The sequence below is a fragment of the Ascaphus truei genome, chromosome 10 (genome assembly GCF_040206685.1).
Source record: "Ascaphus truei isolate aAscTru1 chromosome 10, aAscTru1.hap1, whole genome shotgun sequence".
Classification (NCBI taxonomy): Eukaryota; Metazoa; Chordata; class Amphibia; order Anura; family Ascaphidae; genus Ascaphus; species Ascaphus truei.
This window is the reverse complement of record NC_134492.1, coordinates 17641282-17668927: the sequence shown is the minus strand read 5'-3', so window position 1 is coordinate 17668927 and position 27646 is coordinate 17641282. Positions and strand designations below refer to the sequence as shown.

Sequence of the window (27646 nt, the reverse complement as noted above, 5' to 3'; positions counted from 1 at the left end):
GTTCCTATGAATAGTGGCTATGTACAATGTGTGCAGTCTGAGGTGGAAGGTGTTCAGATATCTGAAATTCATTTGTGCCTCATAGTCAAAAGTCCTGGATTAATGTGCACTGTTGTGCCTGTACATACACTTGCTGCATGACCGCGAAGCGCTGCGCCGTGTACGCGCAACATGTGGAACTCACCATTTCACTCACAATCGCCATTTACAGCATTTACCGGCAAATACCCGGCAAAAAAAGGAGATCTAATTGCGCTGGCGACAGGCACATCTCGCAACTTACTGCATAGGCCCCATAGTATTTTATACATCATGTTGACAAAAGCTCCGTAAAACTCAAATTACATATTACTTAAACATTGAAGAAATAAAAAGAATATCCACATAAAAGGCAAAATTGTCAGGACAATGCCATTCAGTGCAACACGAATAGATGAAGATTTGTGCAGGTTCAGCATGCAATTAGTGCAAATGTGACTTAACTATAGGGGGGTGTTACTTAAACTAATAACGATTAGTTAAAGTCCAATTACACACATTGCCATTAAAAAAAGAAACCGCTTCCAAAGTGCAATGTCTGTGGCGTACTGCAGAGTTTTCAAAGACGTATTGGTTCCAATCTTGTGCACCACTATACACAACTTGCAACAAACATTGCAATTCTAAACATTTCAATACAGCAATTACCCTAAAATAATATTCATCATTCCACAGCCTATAATTTAGATAGATGCACATTTTGCTGCTGGATGAGCAGCTTTGTAAATGCAAACTCCTGCAGCATAGGGAGTTGGCAACAATTTCAATGCATGCCTGCCCATAGCTGAAAACATATGTGGTACAGTTATAAGCATACTCCATACTTGCCAGTAATATTTTCCCACTAAGCAAACACTTGATATATTCAAACCCACAATGTATGGATACTGTGCCAAACCTTTCTTAGTGCTGTACTGCTGTGAGAAATTAGCACTGGGTTTAACAAACAAGAAAATAAAAATGCCCTCACTGGAACATATCACCTCCAGGATGTCCTGCACCTTTCATTGGTTTCAGTGCCTCTTAATGAGAACTGAACGGATTCATAAACTACAAAAGAAAAGTTATAACACCAAATTAGATTCATTACCATCTCCAAATCCATGCGGTCTCCAGTCCCACACCAGCAGTATCTTAGTTTTATTTTTACTTCCTTCTAGGTAACACACCTATAAGGGGGAGAAAAAAAAAAGCCTGTTATACCATTCCGAGCTTATTTTCATGGCTCTAGTCTGCTTCCTCCCACAGGTGGTCTAATTACACTCACTAGCAGTCCTCTCCAATCATGTAACTAGCCCAGCCCTGTGTGCTTGCAAGGAAACATTTCCTGGCTAAAGATCAATGTGTACTGCTTTGTAGTGCACCGTCTGAGGCTGGCATATCTTGTATTGGAGATTATCTCTACTTTAGTCATTCTGAGCCATAAAGATGTAGTAAAGTTTATTATTGCTATTATGTGATATTCTGCATTATAAATGTCATTGACTCATATGGAAACTTTGCGACATTCTGCATGGAACGCAATATGTTGTGTTATCAGTGGGCGCTACAGTATGTCTGCTACACCTGTATCACTGAGGTGTCTAATTAGGGCATTGGACGTGTGTAGAGGGTGTGTGTCCTTAGTGCTATAAATGCCAAAAATAATGCACAATTCCTGAAATGTTGTTAGCTAAGACCAAGTATTAAAACATTTTCTATCAATGTTCAGATCAAATTGTCAGCCGTGAATGCTCCTACTCGTATGCCAGCAGCTACTGATCACCGGTTTTATTTTTACTTTAAATGATCTACTCTATCCCTCTCTAAGGCTGCATCCCTGCTAGCGCTGAGCGGGCGACGCTTGCCGCGGTTACTTACATATATTGATATATGTAAGTCACCGCTCACGCGGCACGGGCATACACGCTCACTGGCGCTCGGCGCTTATGTAAACAAAAAAATTATACTTTCCAGCAAGCTCAGTCGCCCCCCCCCCGCGCACGTAAATGCAGGACACCTGGCACTCATGCTTGGAGCGCTCTCCAAGCATGAGCGCGCTCAGCGACAGCGGGGACTCAGCCTAACACTGTTTTGAGTTTTAGAATCCACCGCTCTGTTCAGGAGAAATAAGCATTTGAAATATTAAGTGTCCATGAGGTCAAAATGGAGCCTCCCCAGACCCAGTGCAGTTTGAGGTTATCATGGTAACCCAAATTGCTAAAGATTAAGAAAATGTTTATTTCTAACACCAAAAAAAAAATAACGTTTAAAAAAAGAGCAGGCCATGTTCAGGGGGCAAGATATTAACATTGTGATTTAAAATGTATCTATGCCTCTGGGTGGGGCGAGGAAGGATTCGCTACTTGGATTTTAAGAAAGTAACCAAAAGAAGAGGTATTTCTGAAGCAATCCCTTCCCAAGCATTTACCTTTCTCATGTTGCTTCAGGTTACCATCTCTAATGCAAATCTAATCTGGTCGGCATTGGGTTATGATAAATAATGAGCAGTCTTCCCTGAAGGTGTAATCCTTATTAGTGTACAAAACACTTTGCCGATTAGTCATTAAACTGCGATAGTGCTGATCAGAGACAGGGCAGCCAACAGGTGGGGAGAGCCTGGGCCAGTGTACCGAGCCCGGGCAAGTGTACCGAGCCCGGTGACTGTGGGGGGCCTGACCAGAGGTCGAACCCAACTTCCAACGCCGGTCCGACCCCCCCCGCAATCACCAGGCCCCGGACACTTGTTAAGGCTCTCCTTCATTGCCGTCAGATGTGGGCCTCCCTCATTGACACTGTCCCACGCTGAACCTCTGACATTGGCGCGCCAGGCCTCTCTCTCGTGCTGGACGCTGTGGGCCTCCTTTACTGTCCTAAGCAGGGCGGGCCTGTCTCTGATGGTGGCGCTCACTGGCATGAGAGCGAGGCCCTCGCAGCTGGGGAGAACTGAGGCACCAGAGGCCTGAGACCACCCCCAAGGCAGGTAAGTCTGTATTTTGTATTTATTTGGAGGTGGGTTTTTTGTGTGCATGTATTTAGGGGGGTTGTATGTATTTGGGGGGGGGTGGACGTTTTTTTTGTATGTATTTGGGGTGGTGAGGGGTTTGCATGTATTTGGGGGTGTTATTTTTATGTATTTGAGGTGGTTGTATCTACTTGGGGTGTGTTTTGTTTGTATGTATATGAGGGTTCGGGGTTCTGTGTGCATGTATTTGAGGGGTGGGGTTTTGTTTGCCTGTATTTGAGGGGTGGGGTTTTTGTTTGTATGTATTTGGGAGGTGAGGTTTTAAAAAAATGTATTCGAAAAGAGGGGGGGGGGGGTTGTATGTATTTGGAGAGGTAATTATTGTGGTGGGGGGGAGTATTGTGTTCATGTGTGGCCAGGGCAGCGGCAGATTTTCAAATTCGTGACGTCGCATCGTGTTGCCATGGTAAAGTCACATCATGACGTCTTTCCACGCTGCGACATAGCATTGCCATGGCAGCAAGACGCCACGTTAGTGACATCCACGGCATCATTTGACGCTGCATTCCAGAAGGAGAAGCAGGGTGGCAGGTAAGGAGGCGGCCGCAAAAGTTAAGTGAATTCCCCGCAGGCCCGAGAGCGCGGCAAATGTATATGGGATGGGCATTTTTGCCGCCCCCAAATTTTGCCGCCCTAGGTCCGGACCTAATGGGAAATCCGCCGGGGGGGGGGGGTGAAGGGAATGAGTGTGATGAGGGGGGATTGAGGGAGCGGCATTGAGTGAGAGTGGGGTAATTGATGGAGGAGGGGGAGTGAGTGAGGAAGAGGGGATAAGAGTGAGATGGGGAGAAGATAAATACATGGGAAGAGGGGGGAAATTAGAGGAGGGGGCTCGCAAGACCGCCAACACGAGGGGGGTGGGGAGTGTCCTCGGTCGTAACTCTAGTCCTGGGCCCCGGGAAATCTATCAGCGGCCTTGAGCATCGATAAATGGGAGTATCTGTGCGATAATGGACTATCATAATTTAATAAATAGACCCCACTGAGTATAGAATTAAAAACTGCTGTTGACTCCTTAGAGAAACGCAAAGCAAACCTTCGCCTGTTTTTATTTCTTTAGAAATATAAAGATATTTTCTTTTCAAAGGGACCTCTGAGTGTGGCAGAGCTTCTCACTCAGGATGTTTTCTCTAACTACAGTATGTCCTTATCAGAGAACCAATGAAGATAAAGGAGGAATTGGAGTTTTTCCCATGCAAGCTCTTGCTGAACACATGGCGGGCGTATTTGCAAAGATGTTTTGATTGCAAAATTTGCCCACAGAAATCCAAATTTCATTTGTGCTTGTTTGTGCCTTTCTACTAACATGAAATTGCTCTGTCTGCGCCATGAGCCTTAAAAAAATTTTTTTGCCCGTTTTCTCTATCAACCAAAACTATATTTGATGTAGCGCGGATGTTTAATGATATATATTAACAAAATGTATTATTTTCACAGTATAGTGGAAGGTGGTCAAGGTGCATCTATATCTATAAGTCTCAAATAATGTTTGTGTGTGTATGTCTTCCCCCTGTGTGATTGGCCCTGTGTTCCCCTGTGTCATTGGCCACGGCGCACCCCCCACCACCCCCTCCCCCTCACCCCACCCCTCAGATTGCAAGAACCTCTCACTTGCAGTTAGAACCTAAGGAGAACAACTTGGCGAACCCACACTCTCACCCCCCACTCCTCGGCGCAGGCCTCACCTCTCCCAAACCACCAACCCCCCACCCTCCGGTCACTCCACTCCCACCCGCCGCTCCTCGGCGCCGTCCTCACCTCTCCCCCACCAACTCCCCTCCCTCCTGTCACTTCACTCCCACCCGCCGAGGAGTAGCGCCGTCCTCACCTCTCCCCCACCAACCCCCCTCCCTCCGGTCACTTCACTCCCACCCGCCGAGGAGCGGCGCCATCCTCACCTCTCCCCCACCAAGCCCCCTCTCTCCGGTCACTTCACTCCCACCCGCCGAGGAGCGGCGCCATCCTCACCTCTCCCCCACCAACCCCCTCCCTCCGATCACTTCACTCCCACCCGCCGAGGAGCGCCGCGGTCCTCACCTCTCCCCCACCAACCCCCACCAACCCCCCTCCCTCCGGTCACTTCACTCCCACCCGTCGCTCCTCGCGGAAGAATACAGGGGAGGGGGCTTTGTGTGTGTGTGGGGGAAGGACAGTGTGGGGGGGGCAGTGTGTGTGTGGGGGGGAGGTAGTGTGTGTGTGTGTGTGTGGGGGGGCAGTGTGTGTGGGGGGGTAGTGTGTGTGTGTGGGGGGGCAGTGTGTGTGTGTGTGGGGGGGGGCAGTGTGTGTGTGGGGGGGGCAGTGTGTGTGTGTGTGGGGGGGCAGTGTGTGTGTGGGTGTGGGGGAGGGCAGTGTGTGTGTGTGTGGGGGGGAGGGCAGTGTGTGTGTGTGGGGGGGCAGTGTGTGTGTGTGTGGGGGGGCAGTGTGTGTGTGTGGGGGGGGGGGCAGTGTGTGTGTGTGTGGGGGGGGGGGGCAGTGTGTTTGTGGGGGGGCAGTGTGTGTGTGTGTGAGGGGGACAGTGTGTGTGTGTGGTTGAAAATTGAAATTAAAAAAACACAATCCCAGCAAGCCCCCACTTTTTAAAGTAGGGAAGGTTTTTTTTCTCTCTTCATTTTGCTGTATGGACAGACTCACTGCAGTCATTCTCCCTCCAACAGAGGAAAAAGAGAAGTTTCACAGTTTAGTGTTAGGACCTTCAAATTTGGTTATGCATTGATGCGGCTTGCAGGCTTATAACACTTTGGCCAAAGTATTTAACTATATACTGTACTATTTACTATATATGTTGTCACTTTTTGGGCTTTTCTGTGTTTTGTTGCTTGTCTCTGGATGCTCATTTTCAAACAAATCATTGTTATTTTAATGGTGGGCATTACCTTGCCCTCTAACTATCAAACCTATTTAGTGACCAACATAATCATTCGTTGTAGATGTAATTAAAGTGTACGGAGCTTTTGAAGCCTCTGAGGTTTCTAGAACTTTGTCAAGGACTAAGTAAAAACAGGTACACATAAAGTGGACCAAGTAGGTGCTCAAGAAGTATACATCAGTTGCTGAGAAATGGCCAGTTTCTATATGTATGTTGTAGGTCTTAGGCAGAGCTCACCAGGTGATTACTGTCTCTCACAATAAATTGGCTCCGGAGCACTATGATAATTATATGGAGGACTCACCCAGGTGTAGCCATCGATGCCGTGCCCGTAACGATCTTCTTGATGTATAGCACCGCCAACCCTCGAACGACTCGTCCGTCGTGAGGGTGGTCTATGACCGGCGGTGAGATGATATGCGGCCGATCCAGCAACCCGGCGTGCAACTGGGAGAAGAAGAGGAACAGGAACACCTCGTGGAGGAGAAGAACGAGGTTGGCCAACCGGCTGAAACGCGTCAAAGTATCTGCTAGCTCTACACTTGTAGCAATAAAGTTTTTTTGAATCACCTGACCAGCCTTCGCTCTGTTTGCACGGCGGTGCATCGCGTTCTTCTCCTCCACGAGGTGTTCCTGTTTGTCAAGGACTAAGAATGATTCCCCTACACAGCCACAATATTGCCAATGTAATACATGTATTGGTCAAACAGCAGTCAGTTTAAATGTTGGTCACTAAAAGATAACACAATATCTTTAGAAACAAATGGAAAAAATAATAATGCTCGTTATAAAAATGAACCAAAACGTTAGTCTGGCATGGGCTCTTTTATTTATCTATGGCTTATTAGACAGTTAGCATTTCCACCACTAGATGGGGATCTTGTCCAAGTGTGAAGTAGAAAATGCACATGGTAAAATAATGCATATAATTCCTATTATGAAAAGGGACTACTAAAAGCGATTTCCCAACGGTTTGAACAATTATGTTTTTGTTTGGTTTTCCATGAAAATAAAAGTGCCTGTATTTTTACTTCCGAATACGTTTGATCTATAAATAAATTTTATTGAAATTTTAGACTTGGGTACTACAAGTAAATGGGATAAATGGAACCTCAATTCAATTAGAGTACATTAACTTTATTTATATAGTGCCACAGCTGTACTTAGCGCTTTACAAGAGAGACAACACAGTACAGGGAATTATAGTACAATAAGTGCAACAAACAGGACAGACAACAGGAAAGGAAATCCCTGTCCCAGAAAGCTTACAATCTAAGTGATGTGTTGGGAGATTTACAGAGACAGCATGTGAAGGAATAAGTGCAGTAGGTGGCATTCATTGGTAAGAGTGACTGTGGATGTGGGACAGTGGCCATGAGCACAGGCTATTGGGATGCTGTAAGAGGTGAGTTTTAAGATTTGTCTTCAAAGTGGGGAGAGAAGGTGCTGGGCATATGCTGAGTGTGAGGGAGTCCCACAGGTAAGGGGCAGTGAGGAAAAAAGATTAAGTCGAGGGAGAGCTGTAGAGTTGAAAGGGGTGGAAAGGAGACATTTGTGGGTAGAGCGCAGGAGACAAGCAGGGGCATAGCAAGAGATTGTCATTGTATTATTGCTACTAAAAGGGCTTGTAATAATTTCCAAAGTAATAGTCACTTGTACTGCCAATGGATTCATGTTTCTTATCTCTGCAAAGAAGACCTTTTTGTGGCTCCGAATCCACTAACCTAAATCTTCTTCTCAGTCAAAGGCCGTGTTTGCTTCTAATTATGAAATCTGTTTGTTGACAGCGTACCTGATAACAGCCATCCGAGTTAACCCCTTCTGTGCAGAAAGGTGTCTACCGAAGCACTACCCTGTGGTGTGACCCTTGCCAGGCAGGTTCAGCAGTGGAGGAGTTAATGGGAATCTCCAGACATTGTTAGACTTTTTCTAATATTTGTTTTTTTGACGTACTGTAGCAATTCTGTTCCCAGAACATCAGAGACAATATTTGAAATTCCGTCAATGATTCACAATATCTATCAGCAGTTGGAACTCCGCACTTTAACTGGAGCGCGATGTTAATGTTTCTCAGCCCCCACAATACCTATAAACGTAAGACACAAAATGGGGGTTTGTAAAGGCGTGTGTGCTCTGCTTTTCATCTTATTCCATTTGGCTTCACTCCGGGCCACAGAGACCGTTGGTGGAAAAGTTGTGAAGTTGTCGTCACACAGGTAAGGAAACAAAAAGGATCTATAGCAGGGGTGGCCGACTACAGTCCTCACGGGCCGCCAACATGTCAGGTTTTCAGGATATCCCTGCTTCAGCACAGGTGGCTCAACCTCAGTGGCTCTGGCTGAGCCACCTGTGCTAAAGCTGGGACTGATTGATCCACCTGTGCTGAAGCCGGTATATCCTGAAAACCTGTCCTGTTGGTGGCCCTTGGGGACTGGAGTTGATACCCCTGATCTATTTTTTGCTCAATTCTGTGCGCTAGATTCACTAAACTTCGATGCTGCATGAAATTGGTTGTTTATTCTGTCATCGAATGAATCTATGGATTATCACATAAAATAACAAAGGAATTGAATGGTTTATTACTAATGCGATAATTGGGAGTTACATTTAGTGACAAATATGGAAATGAGTAATTACCAACTAATTACCTATTAACATGCCATTCACTAAAGTCTGAGAGTATCAGACTACTATCAAAAAATATTGCAGATTTTTATCACCTAATGCAGGCTGGCGTTGAGGGGTTAAATTACTTTGCGCTTAAGGGTTTTCTAAGCAATCCTACCTCTCAAGCAAGAATTAATTACATTTTAACTCCCACATTAAATGTATCGCATCATTTTTTTAATTTTTTGCCATGTGTAACATTCTTTTATATGCCAATTATTTTTATGATGACAGATTTTAAGAAAATAGAAATTGAAATTAACAAGGTGATACTTGTGAAAAATGTACGGTACAATTTTTGACTTGTGCAATTTTAATTCAAGTTTAACGTAGCTTAGTGAATCTAACACAGAGCACACCCTGCGAACTCAATGAAAACCCCCAATTGGTTTCAGAGGCCCCACGCTCTTCCCCACAGCAATGAAACTGATTGCCGTGGGAGAAAGCAGGGCCTCTGTAAAAGAGCAGCCCTCCTTTGTTGACGTCATGTGACACGACCTCACATGGTGACGCATTGCCATGACAATCTGATGTCACATGACTCAGCGACATCATGACGTTGCCCGAGGGGCCTTACGACGTAGTTACGCCACTGAAGTAGAACTCTGACGTACTGTATTAGATGCCCCGTGCTTCTCACTGATTTTGTTTATGATTGGTGGTCTCTGAGAGTTCAATAGAGTCTCACTGAGAGAACTCTACTTTTTTTATTTTTTTATTAAAAGCCAATTTTGGGCTCACAACCCAAAATCTCATCAATTTCAGCCCTTGGAAATTGACATCTCTGTTAACTCTACATATTGTTTTGTTGGAGAGCAGACACTGAAATGCATTGCTGACCATTCAAATAAAAATGTATCATAATGGGAAATAAATGCATCATTTCCCATTACTGGAGTGAGTCAAACGGAGACCGCTATTGCCCAATAAAAGCAAATCGTCCCTGTCCTCTGCTGAAAGTGTCCCTGACTCCAGGAATGCTATTCCATGGTATTTCCCAGGATGATATTTCTAGTGTTTCCCATATTTGATACTTTCTTGTTATGCATCATACATTATGTATCATTTCTTCTGTAGGAGAGAAAGCAGAAGCCTATTTGATAGTTCACAAACACCAGCGCCTGTTGACTGCCGGCTGAGTGAGTGGTCCGAATGGTCTCCTTGTTTTCCTTGCCAAGAAAAAAGGGTAAGACTTGCATGATTACACTGGCCATTTAGAGTGTCTGTATAAAACAAAGCACAGCAGCATTGTGCAAGCTGTGTACTGTATGTTAATGAAGTAGCTATAGTGGTCCAAAGAGGTTATGTGGGACACAAAACATACACATACAGGCATACCCCACATTAACGTACGCAATGGGACCGGAGCATGTATGTAAAGCGAAAATGTACTTAAAGTGAAGCACTAGCTTTTCCCACTTATTGATGCATGTACTGTACTGCAATCGTTATATACGTGCATAACAGATGTAAATAACACATTTGTAACAGGCTCTATAGTCTCTCTGCTTGCGCACAGCTTCGGTACAGGTAGGGAGCCGGTATTGCTGTTCAGGACATGATGACAGGCGCATGCGTGAGCTGCCGTTTGCCTATTGGGCTATATGTACTTACTCGCGAGTGTACTTAAAGTGAGTGTACTTAAAGCGGGGTATGCCTGTATTACACATTCCTAGTGAATATATCTGTATCTACCTTCTGCACATAATGTTCTTTATCAGTTTCAGTTAAAAGGACTAAATTACAATAATTGTCAGGCCATTACATTAAAAATGGTATCGCTGGTTTCATTATCATCGTTGATTTCATAACTTGTTTCAGGTGTAATTAATGTCAAATGAAGACAATTAAGAGTGTATGTGTGTATAATTTTATTTATATAGCGCCATCAATGCATGTAGCGCTTTACAAAATTACAATGCTAAGGTAAATAAATAACAACCAATGGGGATAGGTGCAACAGGTAAATTACAGCATAAGGCTAAAGGAGACCCTGCTCTGAATAATTTACAATCTAAGGATTGATGGTACAGATGGAGAATTAAGATTATTTTCCACTGGTTTATTTTGATCTAATTTAGCACTATGTGAAATTCAAAAAAACAATTATCACAGATATGTTGTGTGAGTTTTCCAATTGTGTTTCACAAAAGGACCTGGAGAAATGCTGTTTTTTTTCCTTCTTGTTGCGCAGTATCGGTTCAGAAGCTTACAGCAGCCCTCCAAGTTTGAAGGCAGGTTGTGTGCCGGCTATCTCTGGGATGAAATTATTTGCAAAGCAACCGAAAAATGTGTCCCTCAAAATAAATGTGGGCTTGATTTTCAGTGTGCAGAAACAGGTGAGTAGTTCCTAATTTAGTGATGAAAGACAACTCCTGTGATGCACTGAAGATGCTTTGACTCATTAATTTGGAGGAATTCAAAGAGAAGTAATAACAGTTTCCTTGTAAATGTTCTGAATAGCAGAACATAGATAAACAGCATACTGTATGAAACTCACAGAAAGTGCGTAGAGGCAAAAAGAGTAAACAGATAACATCAATTAATTCCCAGCTGGTGATACATGGCAATTAAATCATTTGAATAAAGATATAAACTATACAATAGATATAACGTTTGATTGTTGCTCACATGGTATCTCTCAATGCCATCACAAATAGATATAGATCACATAAATGTGCTGGTAAAGAGAACGCCTGCTCATCTTGGGTTAATAGGCATGTACTGGAGAGGTGCTATCAGGGAATAATATTCCCAAATAATGCAACAGAGAAAAGTTCCCTTTACAGTAGCCTCTACTAATAAATAAAATATAGCTTTTATTAGTTATAGAGTTATAAATAAGTTATTAGTTATAAAATAAAACTAACTCTGAGAGGATAACTATAAATACAATTTAATTGGAGCAGCGATGCTAAAACTTAAATTAACGGGGTTCCCAGGAGTGGTGTAGCTAGACATGTCCGGCCCCCAGACAAAAAAAAATTCAGGACCCCTTCATGTCTCTCTCTCTGCTCTCTCTCCTTCTTTGCTCTCTTGCTCTGTCTTTGCTCTCTTGCTCGCTCTTTGCTCTCGACTCTCTCTTTGCGCGCTCTCTCTTTGCTCGCTCTCTCTCTATTTGCTCTCTCTCTCTTTCCCTCATGTCTTTCTTTTCCGTCTTATGTATTTCTCTCTTGTACGTCATTTTCTCTTAGTGTCTCTTCCTTCCTGTATCCCTTCCTTTTCATGTCCGTTTTTACCCCTGCGATTTAACCCTTCCCCTCCCTCTCCCCTTTCCCAGCCTGTCTCTCAGGCTGCAGCTCCAGCCCCACGCTGCTCTACTTGAGGCCCCGCCCCCTTACCTATGCCACGCCCCCTTACATAGGCCACACCCGTTACCTCGGCCCACCTACGGAGGCTCTGCAGAGGAAGGGATTTCCCCTCTGTGCTTCCTACTGCATCTCAGGGCCGCGCCCCCTGACCCAGGCCCTGCCCACCTGCAAGGAAGGGATTTCCCTCTGTGCTTCCTTCCTTCATCTCAGGCCCCGCAATGTGCTGCCGACACGGGAGGGAGGGTTGGCCCCTCAAGAGTGCGGGCTCCCGGGCTATAGGTACGCATCTGATTCCCAGCAAGGGAGCAAGGTATGATGCATGGTGTGAAAACACAGGGCGTGGTTGAGTTGGGATGGTAAGAAGAAGGTCCTCTTGTTGCCGCCGGACCCGGCGTCTCCCGAGCTGCTTGCCTTCCTCTTGCCTGTACTATCCCATGCCGCAGCCACCGGCAGGATAGTGAGGGAGAGAGGCAGCAGCTGGGGGTCAGCAACCTGCAGAGAGCCACCCGCCCCCAGTTAGGGAGAGAGGCCCAGTATAAGTGTGTGTGTGTGTGTGTGTATATATATATGTGTGTGTATATATATATATATACACACACACACATACACACACATACACACACACACGGGGGGGGGGGAGCTAGTGTGTGTTTGTACAGTGTACATGGGATGGGGTAGTTAGTGTGTGTATGTGTGTTTGAGGGGGTAGTGTGTGTGTGTGTGTGTGTGTGTGTGTGTGTGTGTGTATTTGGTGGGGCCAGTCGTGTAGATGTTTTTTGGGTAGTGTATGTATGTATTGTGTATTTGTAAATGACACTTTTGCACAGAAAAAAGGTGGGGGGGGAGGTGGCTGCAGGGAGGAGGTGGTGTGGTGGTGGTGGGGACCGGTGGCTGGTGGTGGCCCAGCAGCTGGACTGCGGGGGGGCGGTGGCGGGGCCCGGCAGCTGGTGGACTGTGGGGGGCCGGGGGCGGGCGGAACTGCAGGGGGCCGGTGGGTGGTGGGACTGCGGGGGGGGGCGATGGGTGGCGGGGGCTGGCGGTAGCATGGGCCAGGCTGCAGGTCACAGCAGTTGCTGCTAGCCCTGCCCCGCTGCAGGCACCTCTCAGTCCCACAATGGCTGCTCGTGCGCGCACGCCGGGCCTCCCTCTCACGCCGGCACGCCGGAAGCTTATCCCAGCTGACTTCTGGCACTGCCGAGAAACCTGGCACCGGGTGCAGCGTTTTATTATTGGGGGTGTATTTTATATGTATTGGGGGGTTGGGGGTGTATTTTTATATGTATTGGGGGGTTGGGGGTGTATTTGTATATGTATTGGGGGGTTAAGTAAAAGTTGCGTGCTAAAATGTGTTTTTCTGTGGCAGGTGCGCTATGGGTTGGTGGGGGGGGGGGCGGGGGGTGGTGGCTGCTCCTTTCATTTGTCCTGGGCCCCATGATTTCTGTTGGCGGCCCTGATTGTGTGTGTGTGTGTGTGTGTGTGTGTGTGTGTGTGTGTGTGTGTGTGTATTTGGTGGGGCCAGTCGTGTAGATGTTTTTTGGGTAGTGTATGTATGTATTGTGTATTTGTAAATGACACTTTTGCACAGAAAAAAAAACTAAATAAAGGGACTTATTATTGTGAGATGCATTTTATTCCCCCACATATTTTGTTGTATGTTAATGCCTATACAGTATAGACCTATTAGTGTGTGTACAGTATATGTATGTGTATGTGGGGGTGTAATATTCATGCATGTGTTGCGACTCTCCCTTGAGAGGTTGGCTTTCGTGCTTATTTTGAAAGGGTTTGATGACACATTTACTTCAGTGCTTTGGAAGGTATAAATATTATAGGTAAATCAATAAAGAATAATGAAGGAAACAGACACTTGGCATGGTGGGCATTATCACAAATGTATACATTTCTCATGCTGCCCACTAGGTCGCTGCATTAACAGACAGATGGTTTGTAATGGAGAGCCAGATTGTAGGGATGCGTCTGATGAGAAAGACTGTAACCCTTCTATGCATGAAACCTTCTGCAATCAACTCTTCCCAATCCCTGGATCTGAGAAAGCTGTAATTGGGTAAGGCTCAGTTTGAAGTCATAAGTAACAGGGAACACCAAAAATAAACAGAATACACAGAAAAATAAACAGAATACACAATGTACTGTTAGTTGCGGGGCATTCCCTGTAATTGAACCTGTTATAGCAGTGTAAAAACTGATAATGACAAACCACTTGCCACAGTGTAAAGCTTTTGACCTGAAGAACATTCTCCTTCTCGCTTTCAAGCCTGTACTCTCCTCTGCCCTTCCTTACATCTCAGCCCTAATTTCTCGTTCTACCCCCTATATACCCTCGTGTTCTGCCCAATGTTCTCTTCTGCCTATTTCTTTTGTATCTGAAACTTTCTGCCACCTGAAACATTTTTTTACTTAGTGCCCCCACCATGGGAATGCCCTTACCCTAGGCACCGTTCCCCTCCACCTTCAAAACTTACCACTTTAATAAAAAATGTCTCTGTAGGTCCCCTATACTGTATATATCGTTTGTGAGCTATTTGGGATCCAGAAAAGTGACCTATCATAACAGGGCACAATGACGTGCATAATTTATTATATGCAGAGGTCATATGATCAATAAAATGTGTATTTATGGGTTTATTTGTATATACCACTACCTAAATGTTCATTTTTATGTCTGAAGCACTTATTCCCATGATCTGTTATTTGTCTGATTTGTTATTTATATGATTGTCACATGTATTACTACTGTGAAGCGCTATGTATGTTAATGGAGCTCTATAAATGAAGACATACATACTTATACATGTATACACACTACAGAAGTGGTAATAAATAGGTACAGCTGAATTTAATAGGCACATGACATAAAACAAATACAGCTAAATAGATCCAGTTGGAGGGTATGTATAACTATGCTGTATGTTTAAGGTGACTTCTTTAAGCTCAATTGTCTCATTACTTGTGTCTTGGAGAGAGGCCGCAGAGAATGGGCAAAAAGCTGTTTTTGTTTACAGATTTTCTGTAGGGCAAAGGGTCTGATGTATTAGGATATTACAACAAGGGAATTGACATGTTCATTTTATGAATTCTCAACTTCCTTTCACTGTAAGGTACACTAATTGGGTATATTTCAGTGTGTCCTGCAGCCTCCTGTTAAATCTGTAGGAGTGTTTATGTGCAATAAAACATATAAACTATAAATCTATCAACAGCAAATTCACCTTTCTCACTCCTTTAGTAAGTTAACCTCTTTACTTTCACAACAGCCAAATGAGTTGTCTTTTTTTCTGTATTCATTTTATGCATTATATATATTTTACAGTCAAATAATCTATCTGTTTATTAGCTCTTTTGGCTTTTCTTGTTCAAACAATGTGTATTTTATTTTGTACAGCTTTAAGCACATGTACAACTCTATAGAGAAATTAAGTTTAAAAATAATATTTGTTTTATATGAAAGCTGCTATATTGTTATTACTTCTACTTTGTATATTTATACTGTATATATACGCCATGTTTCTAATGCAGGTTTAACGTACTCACTCAAGAAGAAGTTCATAATTTGTATGATCCCAACTTTTTTGGGGGCCAATGTGACTATGTCTATAACGGAGAATGGAGGGAGATGAGATATGACCCTGCATGCGAACAACTGTATTATGCTGCTGATGAGAAGTACTTCCGAAAACCATACAATTTCCATGTATATAAATTTCTAGTAAGTATATTTTATATAGGCAGAGCTTGGAATGTACAATAGATGAAAGCCTCTCTATACACATATGTAGTCATCTATGTATCAAGCATTGATTCAGCATGAAGATGGTCAATTCTTGTGCCGTTAACTCCTTCTGGCTGCATTGAGGTTAAAACGTAGTGATACTGTGTTTTTGCCTGGATCTACATTTAAACTATAACAGAAAGTATTTGCAATAAAAGATGCACGTGGTACCATAAAGTCCCATCACACATCAACCAATGTACAGTCATCCAAAAGATATTGAGTTGACCACTGTTTGAAATGTTTTTTGAAAAGATAGTTCATGATTACAAATTTAAAGAAAGTATGAGAAGTGCTTTAAATCGACTAGGGGTTTTGCGAGAGTTCTCCCCCAAAAATATGTAATGGCAGATCCCAGGCAGTATAGAAGGTTCCTTAGCCCATGTGGGGACTGCGCACTTAGTAAGGCCCCAAACGGCACCTCAGCTTGGGTGGTATTACAACTGTCAAGTTACACAAGGAGTTTCCCACAATTCTTTGCAACCACAGAGGGAAGGCATTGTGGGGCATGACCTGTGGAAGCTTCTGCAGTAATTGACAGCTATACCCCCCGGGTATAAACTGGTTGCAAACCACTGCTGTACAGTATGGTCTGCATGAGAACCATATACTGTATGTGGAAAGATTTGGAGTTTCAGTCCAAGGGAATATCGATATATCATATGAGCCTGTGCCTGGCATCTCTATCCTGGAGATAATGTATTGAAAATAAGATTGATCTTCAGACCTCACAGTGAGCAACATGAATGAATGTGGTGAGCTCCTAGTTTAAATATATGTAGCCCCGGGTTTATTTTTCACTTGCTGACCCCCCTCCGCGCGTGCCGAGTGGTCGCGGGTGTCGCCGGAGGCAGCGACAGACCCGCCGGCACTTCGCGAGGGTGGGGGCCAGTGCAGGGAGCACTCGGCATCCCTGGAGCTCCGGCGGCGTACCCGGCTAGCGGGGGCCGCCATGACACGTTGCGCAAGCGTGCGTGGGATCGCGCATGCGCAGATAGGGGCAGGGAGTTAAAGAAGCCCTTAGGAGATCGCGCGAGAGCACGGTCAGCCAGAGAATGGTTGCGGCGGCCATTAGGCATTCACGCATGCGCAGGGCAAGTGCGCACGCGGCCCCAATGCTATAGCAGCCTCCTGGGAACTACAACTCCCATGGAGCATAGCGAGGGAGACACCAGGTGTCTCATAGTGGCCAATGAGGGCCAAGGATTCTCATCCCAGGAGATTGATACTTTTCGCGGGCTTAGAGGAACGGCAGTTGGAGTTGGGAGGAGGAAGGGGACGGAAGGGTGCAGGGAGCAAGTGGCTCCTGCACCAGGTAAGGATCCCCAAGTCCCAGGCAGGCCCCAATCCCTGTTAGGGTAGTGGGTAGTACTGAGGAACAGCCCCTAGGTTAGGGACGCTGCCCTTAGGTGTGTGAGGGTGCAGGCTTGTCCGTGAATCACGGCTGGTAGTGCTGTGAGCGCTGACAAGTAGGCACAGTGTATGCAGCGTGTGCTGTGTGTTGCTGCAGGTTGACTGTGCGTGTGCAGTGGGTTGCTGCAGGTTGCCTGTGTGTATGCAAGGTGTTTGCTGCAGGCGTTAGGCTGAGTTAGCCAGAGGGGAACCGGGTGGGCACGGGATAGGTAGTGTGGGTGCAGGGGGTCAGTGACCCACCTGCATAGGATAGGCTACCCCGCAGGCCCTAGGAGTATTCCCTAAAGTCCCCATAGGTTGCTGTGCTGCAGGGACGGCCTATAGTGAGATCGAGCATTACCCCTTACTGAGTACCAGTTAGGGACAAAGCACAGAGTTGCGACAGCTGGATACCGTGATATCTGGAGGCTACGTGTTGGAGGCGTCTGACCCTTTGTGAAGTTGTTGCCGGTCACCGCCGTGACCGGAAGGTATTATTACATCAAGTGCACCAACACCGGTCATCAGGCGCTGATCCCGCCTTTGGCGTAACTCTTTAGGGACACTGAGCGAATGGCTAAAGAACTGAGCCTATACCAATATACTATATATGGACACGGTGTGTGGGGCACGCGGTGAGGGGACGGACACGTTGCCCTGAAGAGGGGGCAGCCGCTAAAGTTATACCGTTAGAGTATATGTATGTGTTATTGCTACATTGCATTATCATTAGTAAAAACCAGTTACAATCATAGAGTGTTGTATGTTTCTTGCCCAGGGGAATCTCACATCACGGGGATCCTGGGTAAGTGGAGGCACTGCGCTAACGAAATGTGTAAGTATTACCCCAGGCTCCCAGCTAGCGGAGGCTCAGATCTCCTGGAGCCGCAGGTGTTGTACAGCGACCAGTAGTTCCTTTGGGAGGGTTCAGAAAAAGGGCTACATATACAAAAGAATTTGTGATGTATACATACTACATGAATTGTTAAACATTGAGCCTTACAAAGCAATGTATTGCTAGCAGAAAAGCTGTGTTTATCTTTAACTGTCACTGAACAACCCCGAGACACATTAAATCTATAATCTATTTATATTTGAAAAATTGGAATACTACTATTTGTTCACCAAGATATGTCCTCCACAGGCTCATGCTGACACTGGATTATCCTTTGAGATTTATGAAGATTCAAGAGATTTACTTAATGCTATTAAAAAAGAAAATTCTCATTCTTTTGGGTTAACTTTTGGAATAAGCGCTGCAGATTCACCAGTGGGGTTGGAAGTTGGATATAGTACTGCGAGTAAGAGAGGATTCCTGAAGAATATAACATCGTACAACCAAAAGGTATTTATTACACTCTGTCATGTGTAACCCTCCCTGCCCGGCTCCTTGGGAGTTTCCATCAAATGCCTCTTATCTTGGCGTGCTCAGCGTTGGTTACCTTGTTAGGGTGCTGGATTCGTGCATGTTGGGCATTGGTACTGCAATGGTGGACGCCAGGAACTTCATCAATACAAACAGCAGCTTTTATTAATTACTATTGATACAGTTTCTGTTACATCGTACACTTTACTTCATGTGTAGTGTCACCACTGTTCTCGTTTGGGCTGTCTGTATCCACTTCCTTAGCTGCCCCAAGCTTGGCCTGCTTGGAAGGTTCTGAGGCTGTATTAACTCCTATTACCCAAGTTATCCCTCTGCTGTGTAGCGTTGATAGTGCCCATTCTCCTTTGGGTCGCTGTTGGGCCTTGTACTACTCTCTGTCTGTTGTCACTATTCCCCTCTCGGGTTCTGAATGCCATCACGTGGCCTTCTGGTTGAGAGCCAGTTATGAACCCTCCAATGGGGCTTGTCCAACTATATGACTCTGGGTGGCGGCTTGGGGAGCAGGGTCGGCTTGATGGCAGTGCTGTCGTTGCAGTTGCACCGAGCCCCACTCTTATAGAGACCCCACGGTCTTCCCCACAACATTTAAACTGATTGCCAGGGAGAGCATAAGTGCCTCTAACCTTCTGCCCTCGCTCTCTCTGTCTCCCCACTCGGATTTAATCTGCGCGCGGATTAATAACAATCTGACCCTGGATTATTAATCCACTGTGTGAATTGCCAGTGATAGAAAAAAAAAATTCAGAAAGAAGGCGGATTTGCCCTTTTCAGACTGATCCGTAAAATCTGCGTCCCAAAGGAACCACCCCATCCGAGGCAGATCAAAATCCGCCTCAAAATTCCGCTTGTCTCTAATTGTAATACCGTATGGCATATGGTTTTATTACTTTCATAATTTAACAATAATTTTCTTCTTTTCTTCAGAATGTAGAATTTATGAGAATTGTAACTAAAGTCCAAACAGCTCGGTTTAGAATGAGAAGGAAATCTGTAGTACTGGATGAAGACATGTTACAGTCGCTAATGGAACTTCCAGACAAATACAACTATGGCCTTTATGCTAAATTTATTAATGACTATGGTACCCATTTCATAACCTCTGGCACTATGGGAGGCACCTTTGAAAATATACTTGTGCTTGACAAAGACATTATGCGGAAAAAAGGTTATTAATATTATCAATATTTTTTTAAATATTTTTTAATGAGGTGTGTTAACTTACAAAAACCTGTTATATTTACTTCTCAATTCAGGTGAATGTTTTGCTGCCCAAGTCTTTTAGATATTCTTCAATGATGTGTGCATTATTTAACACGTATTTCCTAGCATGCCAAACTCTTAGGATGGAACAGAATCTGTTTAGATTTTACATGAAGACACGTATAAGCAAAGTAACATACACCAGTAGTTTACACAAACCTATATAATTAAATGGTTATTACAAGAGGAAGTGTAAGGGAATGACTAAGAAGGAAACATCTTGTTTCATAGGGTGTACTGTATGCCAATAAATTATGGCGAGGTGCCCACAATCATGGCTACATGTTAAATGCTATGGCAGCCTATACACTACTAACCAATAAATGGCTGAATAAGGATAGTATTTTATTTTTCTAGACTAAATGGGGAATAAGGATGCATATGAAAATCGATATTGTAGTATTCCTAAAAGCTTGCATCTTTCCATCAATACATTGAAAAGACATACATTTATTCTCTAAACATCTAAAATTCTCATTGCTCACATTGGTGCAGGAATCCTGTATCGTGACCTTCCCCGTTACTTTCTCTGTTGCTGTAATAATCTCCATTCTGAATACATTATATTGATTGTGGCAGCACATCCGAGTAGTTTGGAGCTTCTGTTGTTATTGTAATTATTAGAACAGTGTCCGTTATTTTCCTGTAATCGGTGTATATTTTGTTTGTCTCTTCTAACCCCGTGAAAAATATCAGACTACTATTTGTGAGTCAGTGTGCATTACATGCTGTATACAGCACAACACACGAGCTCTCATAGTAGAGCAATGTCATATAGAGAAAAGACCATTCTGCATTGCCTGTTGTGGTGAATGTTTCTCATTCTTTTACAGAGATCAGCTCTTCGATGATCTCGAGTTGTTTTGGCACCTCTGTGGGCATATCACTTAAATCAGAGGACGGTCTTACTGAAGGGAAGCTTTCACTCTCAGAACAAAATTGTAACAAAGCTGAAACTGTTTTTCAAGGTACCGTGTGCCTTTTTTTAGGATGCAACTATTTTGTGATGATCCCAAAATGTGAAAGAAGCACCAACACAAGTTTCACTTCTCTAAGGTCGTGTTTATAGTGGGCCCGCGCCCGACATAATGCACCGCGAGAACACATCTTTGGTAGTCAATGAGGGTGGCCATTGTGCGCGCGAGCGGGGACGCGATGCAGAGCGGCCACGCGGCAGAATTTTGAAGCTACAACTTATTTTGTATTTGCCGAGCGGCGGCCGCCTCACGTCGGTGGTTCAGCCAATGAAGGCGAATTAGCCTTGTGACGCGTCCGCCACGCCTTCCCGCTGCACAAACACTATATCCACAAATCGCTTGAGTGACAGGCGCACGCGATGTCATGCACGCGTGGCCACTATAAACGCGCCTTAGTCATAGTCTCTTAGAGCCAGATGGTGACTGAAAGTCTTTCCATGCAGCCCAAATGACTGGTGTTTTTAGACCTTGTAACAGCTTGTAAGAGCCCCGAACAGTGCTACGTTGTAATGAGAAATTACCTAAAAATAATAGGAAACCCAGCAAGTGTAACTTCGGGAAATGGACTAGAAATGAATAATAATAGTAATAATAAAATTGAAAAGATTGAAGAATGGAGGGATAATGACCTTAGATCACACAGCAATGCAATGAGTAGTATATAAAAAATAAAAACAATTGAGAAACATAATTGCTGCATTATAGAAATATGTACCAGTGGGTTATTATGGGATACTAATGAGCATCGTATGCAAACATAAATAACTGTTATGAATATCATTTTCTAGATCCAACCTCCAGTGAGAGCGTGATTAAGGATATAATCACACATATCAGAGGAGGAGACACGGGATCGACTGGTGGATTATTAAACATTTTCAGTGGCAACACATATCGTTTCTGGGGCAGGTCATTAAAGTATAATCCTGCAGTAATTGATTTTGAGGTAACATCTTTCTTGAGCTCCAAAAACATTTGATCAGTTCACAGTGATTTTCTTACTTAAAGAAAAGAAAATACAATATATAATGTATCAATGCATATCTTTGTAATTCAAACTTTTCTTACATATAGTATATAGTTGTGGGGAAAGAATTTTACCCACCTATCGATTCTCAGTACTACTGAAGATATTAATTTCTTACTTTTTGTTACTGCCCATCTTTAAAGATCAAGTACTTTTTAAAATGTTAACTGTTATAAAAAGTGTGACCTCCATCTAAGGAAATATCATGCTTATTTTTTCTTATCTCATATATTATTAAATTTTATAATGTAATCCGATATGAATCATGTAACACAAAATCTACCTATGAAAACTATAAAAGGAACATACTCTACAGCTGTGCAAATATATACATGCAAACACAGGAAACCAAAGAAAAATGGTATACCTAGGACAAAGGCACTGAGTATACTCACAACTCACAATATAAAAGGCATTAATATACTAGAATATTCGAGGCAGCCATCCGGTGCAGGGAGTATCTTCCATCTCATATGCACATCCGTTGGTTGTGCTGTCAGCATCTGATGTCACTTCCGTCTTGTTGTGTCCGTCTATGGCTCCAACTCTCCATCACCCTACGCGTTTCACAGCATATTATTCGTTATTTATTTTTGCTATATGCTGGTAAACCGCTTCTCAATGCTAAAGAGGAGTACAGATCAATTCAAATGAATAGGACTAAAATATTCTTAAGCACAGAGAGACAGCTTTTAACAGATGTACAAAATATTAAGTGAGGCCCCCAGTTCATTTGCTGCAATTGGTGAGTTGGTTAGGAAGTCTCAAACCCAGCCAGGCAGGAGTTCTCCAAAGAGAAGGTTGAGAATTATTTACTTCTATAATTTCTCAAATTCTACTTAAAAATTTTTCTGAAAAGGAGACTGTTATTTTATGTAGAAAGGCACCGCAAGAAAACGAAGTCTTTTTATTTCTGCCATATCATTTTTGCCAAGGACTCCTTCATAAAATACACAGCTTTGACACTTACTTATAAAGATGGGGCAGTGCTGCAAGGTTTTTGAAGAAGCTTAGCTACTTATACAAGGTATGAGAGAGAACAGCAACATGAAGAGGAAGACTGCATACATTTCAATTTACTTTTATTGCCAGAGAGAATGGAAACTTGTATGCTCTATATCTGAAGAATAAACTCAGGTGTAAAGAGAGAAAAATGTTCCGTATTACAAGGACAATATGTTGCAATTTTCTTTTGTTTGAAGACAAATGCTTTGCAATTTTTTGGTGACCCTGGAGATAACTTTTGCAAGCGGTTCTGGCAGCCACTAAATTGTATAAAGGGGTTAAAACTTAAAGGGGCCTATGCAGAGAGCAGCGCTAATAGCAATCTCGCAATTTTCCGGCGAAAATCGAGCTGAAAGCAGCAGAAAAAGGCAAGTTTTAAAAAAAGCGCCATTTTTTTTTTTTTCTTGAAATTCGCCGCGCGGCTGGAGAGATCCTAATCTCTCCAGTGTTTTTTTCTGCCGTATGCAGAGAGCCGCGATCGCCATCTAGTGGCTGTTCGCGCCACAAAAATGGCGTGATTTTCAACATTTTTCCTCTCCACCAAGCAGCTGGCGCTCCGCGGCCGGTGGAGGGGAAAAAAAAAAATCGATTTTTTTCCCCACTAGTTTCAACAGCGCTCATAGCGCTGGTTGAAACTCTCCATATGCAGAAAGGATTGTAAATGCAGTTTTCTGCCCTTTCTGCATATGGAGAAAAAAACTCTCCAATAAAGGTAAATTTTATTTCCCTCTCCAATTATAATTAGCGCTGCTCTCTGCATGAGGCCCAAAGTATGTCTGCTTTTGTGTGTCTTTTAGTAGTGGTACAGTAGTTACAATTATTTCAGAAAAATTATACAATTGGCAGATGTAACTATCTTCGTCAGAATGGAGAGGCCACAATTGTGCCTTTAAAAAGTGTCCATTCATGTGTAATATAGTCCAAGTGAAGGTGCACTCGTGGTACGTGTCGTGGGTGCCACAGGTGCTCAGCGATAGCTGTCCTGCGTGAACACAGGACAGCCAATAGTACAAAGAGTAAAGAATTTGCCGTACTCCGGGGGTCTTCATATAGTATTAAATGTAGTATTACAAGATCGACGTTTCGTTCCACTGGCGAACCTTTATCTAATATTGGTTTTCTGACGACGGGACTATAGCGTTAGACCTATGGATTAATTAGAGAGTGTAAAATGCAGACTGTGGTGGTTTGTGTTTATGGCCACACATACTATCGGATGTTTTCTGAGTAACACAGCATGATAAGATATATGCCGTTTATCGTGGTGTTCGTTATTAGTGGTGCTCACCGTGTTTTATGCCATTTCAAAACGTGACTGAAGGCGCTGCTCCCCGATTTGATTGTTGCTCACATGTTGAGAATATGTGGATCTCTGGACTTATTCTGCACATATGCCCCCTTGCTCTCATTCATTTCAGCTCCTGATGTCTCTATAAAGTGATACATGGCTCTACTGCCAACACCTTATGTGCTTTAGTGTGATATATTTGCATGTCCTGGTGGTGGTTATGTTGACTTGCCCCAGCACATGCCTGTTTTATTGTTATTGTTGATTACACAAAATTAGAGGGGTGCAACCGGGCGCTTCTATATCTGAGGTTTAAACTGCAAGTGCAACAAATACAAAACAAGTGTTAATACCTAAATATATATAGTGTACCAACGTACAGTGAAAAATGCAAATACCTCAAATTCAATGGTGTATATAACCTTCACCAAATAAATGTGAAAAAAAACTGTGTGTAAGGTGAACATATAGCAGCTTTAACCCTTTTGATGGATTGTCCTCTGATCCCAAAATAGTGTGTCATCTTCCATGTGTGGATCACGTGGTAGATATGTGAAATAAAGAAATACAAATAATGGTGTAGCCAATCGTGAAAGTGAATAATTATCTAAAACAATATGTTGGTCCCACTCACAGATTTCTTATGGTTAAAATGGCATATCAGAGATCCACCTCTCTCTGATGGGAGCACTGTAGTGGAGCCTCCTCTGGAATATATGTCTTTAGATTCAGTGTTTTCTTGAAAAGCAAAGAGAACTCACAATGGTGTAGTTAGTATATCAAAAATATATATATATATTGCCCAGAAACAGGTCTCAAACTTTTCACTCACATTTCAGACATATGTGTAATTCATTGGAGAGGACTAATTGAAGATCTCTGCTGATCTCTGCCTGCTACCTCCTTCGCTTCTGCATACGTCACTTCCTGTGATGGCTCTAGTCAGGGCGGAAGTAGCTTCTCTGGTCATTCTGCTGCCAGAACTCTGATCTCCGGTCCTCCCAGGAACAGATTCAGCGCTTTTCAACACGTATCGCTAGGCTTAATTCCTGACTGAACCTAGCGAAACATGGATTAAGCTTTGAATTTTAATTGGATCTAAGGCATCCTAAAGCTTTGCGTCCCTTAGTGAATCCTTTATCAAACACCCTACACTCCTATCCTATATCATATTCACATTGTTCTAAATGTACCAATTATCCTAACATAGATATTATGATTACATTAATATTCCAGATCAATATCATCTCTGCATGACAGAATTCAATGTTTATTTTTATTCTTCAAACTATTTTTCCAATAATGTTATTTTCGTGTTTTTTTTTATATTTATGTTGTAATCCCTCTAACACAGTGAGTGTAAATAATAATAACGTATTAATAATACAATCCAGCCGTGGAGATGTTACTGCTGAAAGTTAAATTTCTTCAGCAAATATAATGATGTTTTATTCTCTATTTTAGTTACAACCAATGTATGAAATTCTACGCAGAACAAATCTTCCCGAAACCGAAGCAAAAGGACAAAACCTAAAAAGGGCACTAGACGAGTTTCTGAGCGAGTTTAATGCCTGTCGTTGTGGTCCATGCCAGAATAATGGAGAACCTATTCTGAATGGAAATGTGTGTATCTGCCAGTGTCCAACAGGATTCGAAGGCCCAGCATGCGAGAGAACGTTACGTAAAGGTATAAATATTAGTAGTTTAGGATTTAATAATAATCACCTGCTATAAACCTTTCAAAAACAATGTGGAGATATATATAGTACAACACCACAGCTGGCACTGGCCGTTTTGAGGGCTTTTATCTCCTTTCTTGGTACAGTACCACAGTCAAGCCTACTACTTCTCTCTCTATGCCCACACCTAATATATGAATTTGCTTATTGGGTTTAAAAGACCGTCACATTTAAACAGTAACAATCTGGTGTCTTAGGGCCGGGGTGCTCAACTCCAGTCTTCAAGACCCCCCAACAGGTCAGGTGTTCAGCATATCCAGCTTCAGTACAGGTGGCAGGTTGAAGGTTGAAGGCTGAGTCACTGATTAAGCCACCTATACTGAAGCTGAGATATGCTTAACTCCTGACCTGTAGGTCGTCTTGAGGACTAGAGTTGTGCACCACAGTCTTAGGGAGCTTGTTTCACAGGAAACAAAGGAAACCACAAGATATGTTTCTGTTCTCATGTTACTTAGTAATGTTGTACACAAGTATCTATGAAATACACTAATATAGAAATGTCTAATTACAGGGAACCAAGCAGATGGTAGTTGGAGCTGCTGGACGTCATGGACAAATTGCCATTCTGGAAAACGTCAACGAACAAGAGATTGTAACAATCCAGCTCCCAAAAATGGTGGCACATGGTGTAGTGGAAAGAATGTCCAACATGAATCCTGTTAATTAATCCATTTCTAATTGACATTGACTTATATAAGTATTACATATTTGTTTTAAGTTGTGCAAATAAAGGTGTATACATTTTAACATGCACACTTGTACTCAATGATTTTTTTAAATTCCAATATATTCATCAGTGTACATGTAGAAGGAACTAATAGTGTATTGTTTCAGAGGACCATGGCAACATATTTGAAGCAATGCAATGACAATTAGCTACAGTACAAGCAGAGGAGCTTGTTTCAGATCCAGGTCTCCGCTCCTTTTGACTTTGGGGCAAGTCACTATCTCCCTATGCCCCAAGCACCAAAAAACATAGATTGTTAGCTCATCTGTGCAGCAGGACTGTGTCTGTAACATTCCTATGTACAATGCTGCTTACCGCACTATATACAGTTGTGAGCTTGCGAAGACTGTGTATGTCTAAAAGTAAATTAGGAACAATTTTGAGAGGTCTTGTTACCCCTCTTCCTTAGTTTTCAGCTCACACTTCTATTTAATAAGTAGGTCTTGGTACACACATATAAAAATGTCATCTTTTAAAAGATATATTCCCCAGGAGAGAGCAGGAGATAACCTTTGCTGTTGCAACAAGCATTGAAAGTATAAATATATTTTCTCTTGCACTTTATTTTTAAGATTTTTTTTCATTATGATTATTAGGGCACTTCTGTTTCCAATCAGTTTTAACTGCTCATACTGTACATAGCACCACCCAGTGCTTATTCATTTGAACCCTGTGGGCACCACATACATATCACACATCCTATGCTCTTGGCTATAGTGTTGTTGTGTTGTTGTGTTTCCACTTCTCTCTGTGCAGTGGAGGGAATACAGGGGCCAGTGTGGAAGAAGGTCTACCTTGATGTGGTCTCAGGCTTGAAATGATTTGGCCAAAGGATTTAACTAAATGACCCATATTTATAAGTAGAATAAAGAGAGAAAAACATAATAATGAACGAAATAATTTGTCATATTCGATCATCGGGGCTTCTTTGTCTGTTGTATACTGGTCACTATCCCAGTAACACTCTAATTGACACTGCAGTGGGCTTTGATTTTGAGCTTGCTAAGACGGTATATTCCTCACACTCTACTGTGAAACTGTTTGAGTCCCATTGGGAGAAAAGCACTGTATGATATTATTATTATTAATAATAATAATAATTATTCAATGCAGAATATAAGTATTATCTTAAATTAAAGTCTTACACAGCATGACAATGTCTTTATG

At 43.1% G+C, this 27646-nt stretch overlaps 2 protein-coding genes across 8 annotated transcripts in view; one reads left to right on the top strand and one right to left on the bottom strand.

Annotated features, from left to right (window-relative positions):
* Positions 1-1280, bottom strand: part of FYB2 (FYN binding protein 2) — a 32776-nt gene extending 31496 nt beyond the window's left edge. For all 7 annotated transcript variants that reach the window (XM_075616040.1, XM_075616039.1, XM_075616038.1 and 4 more), the window contains exon 1: positions 1130-1280. In XM_075616040.1, the coding sequence (XP_075472155.1) occupies positions 1130-1144 (15 nt within the window). In that variant the 5' untranslated portion in view covers positions 1145-1280. The remainder of the gene's footprint in view (positions 1-1129) is intronic.
* Positions 1281-7912: 6632 nt separating this feature from the next.
* C8A (complement C8 alpha chain) lies at positions 7913-26503 on the top strand. The gene is made up of 11 exons (XM_075616036.1): positions 7913-8125; positions 9654-9762; positions 10771-10915; positions 13808-13952; positions 15425-15614; positions 18214-18414; positions 19381-19621; positions 20550-20684; positions 21482-21639; positions 25478-25700; positions 26264-26503. The coding sequence occupies exons 1-11, from the start codon at positions 8016-8018 to the stop codon at positions 26413-26415; spliced, it is 1809 nt and encodes a 602-aa protein (XP_075472151.1). The 5' UTR covers positions 7913-8015; the 3' UTR covers positions 26416-26503.
* Positions 26504-27646: the final 1143 nt, after the last annotated feature.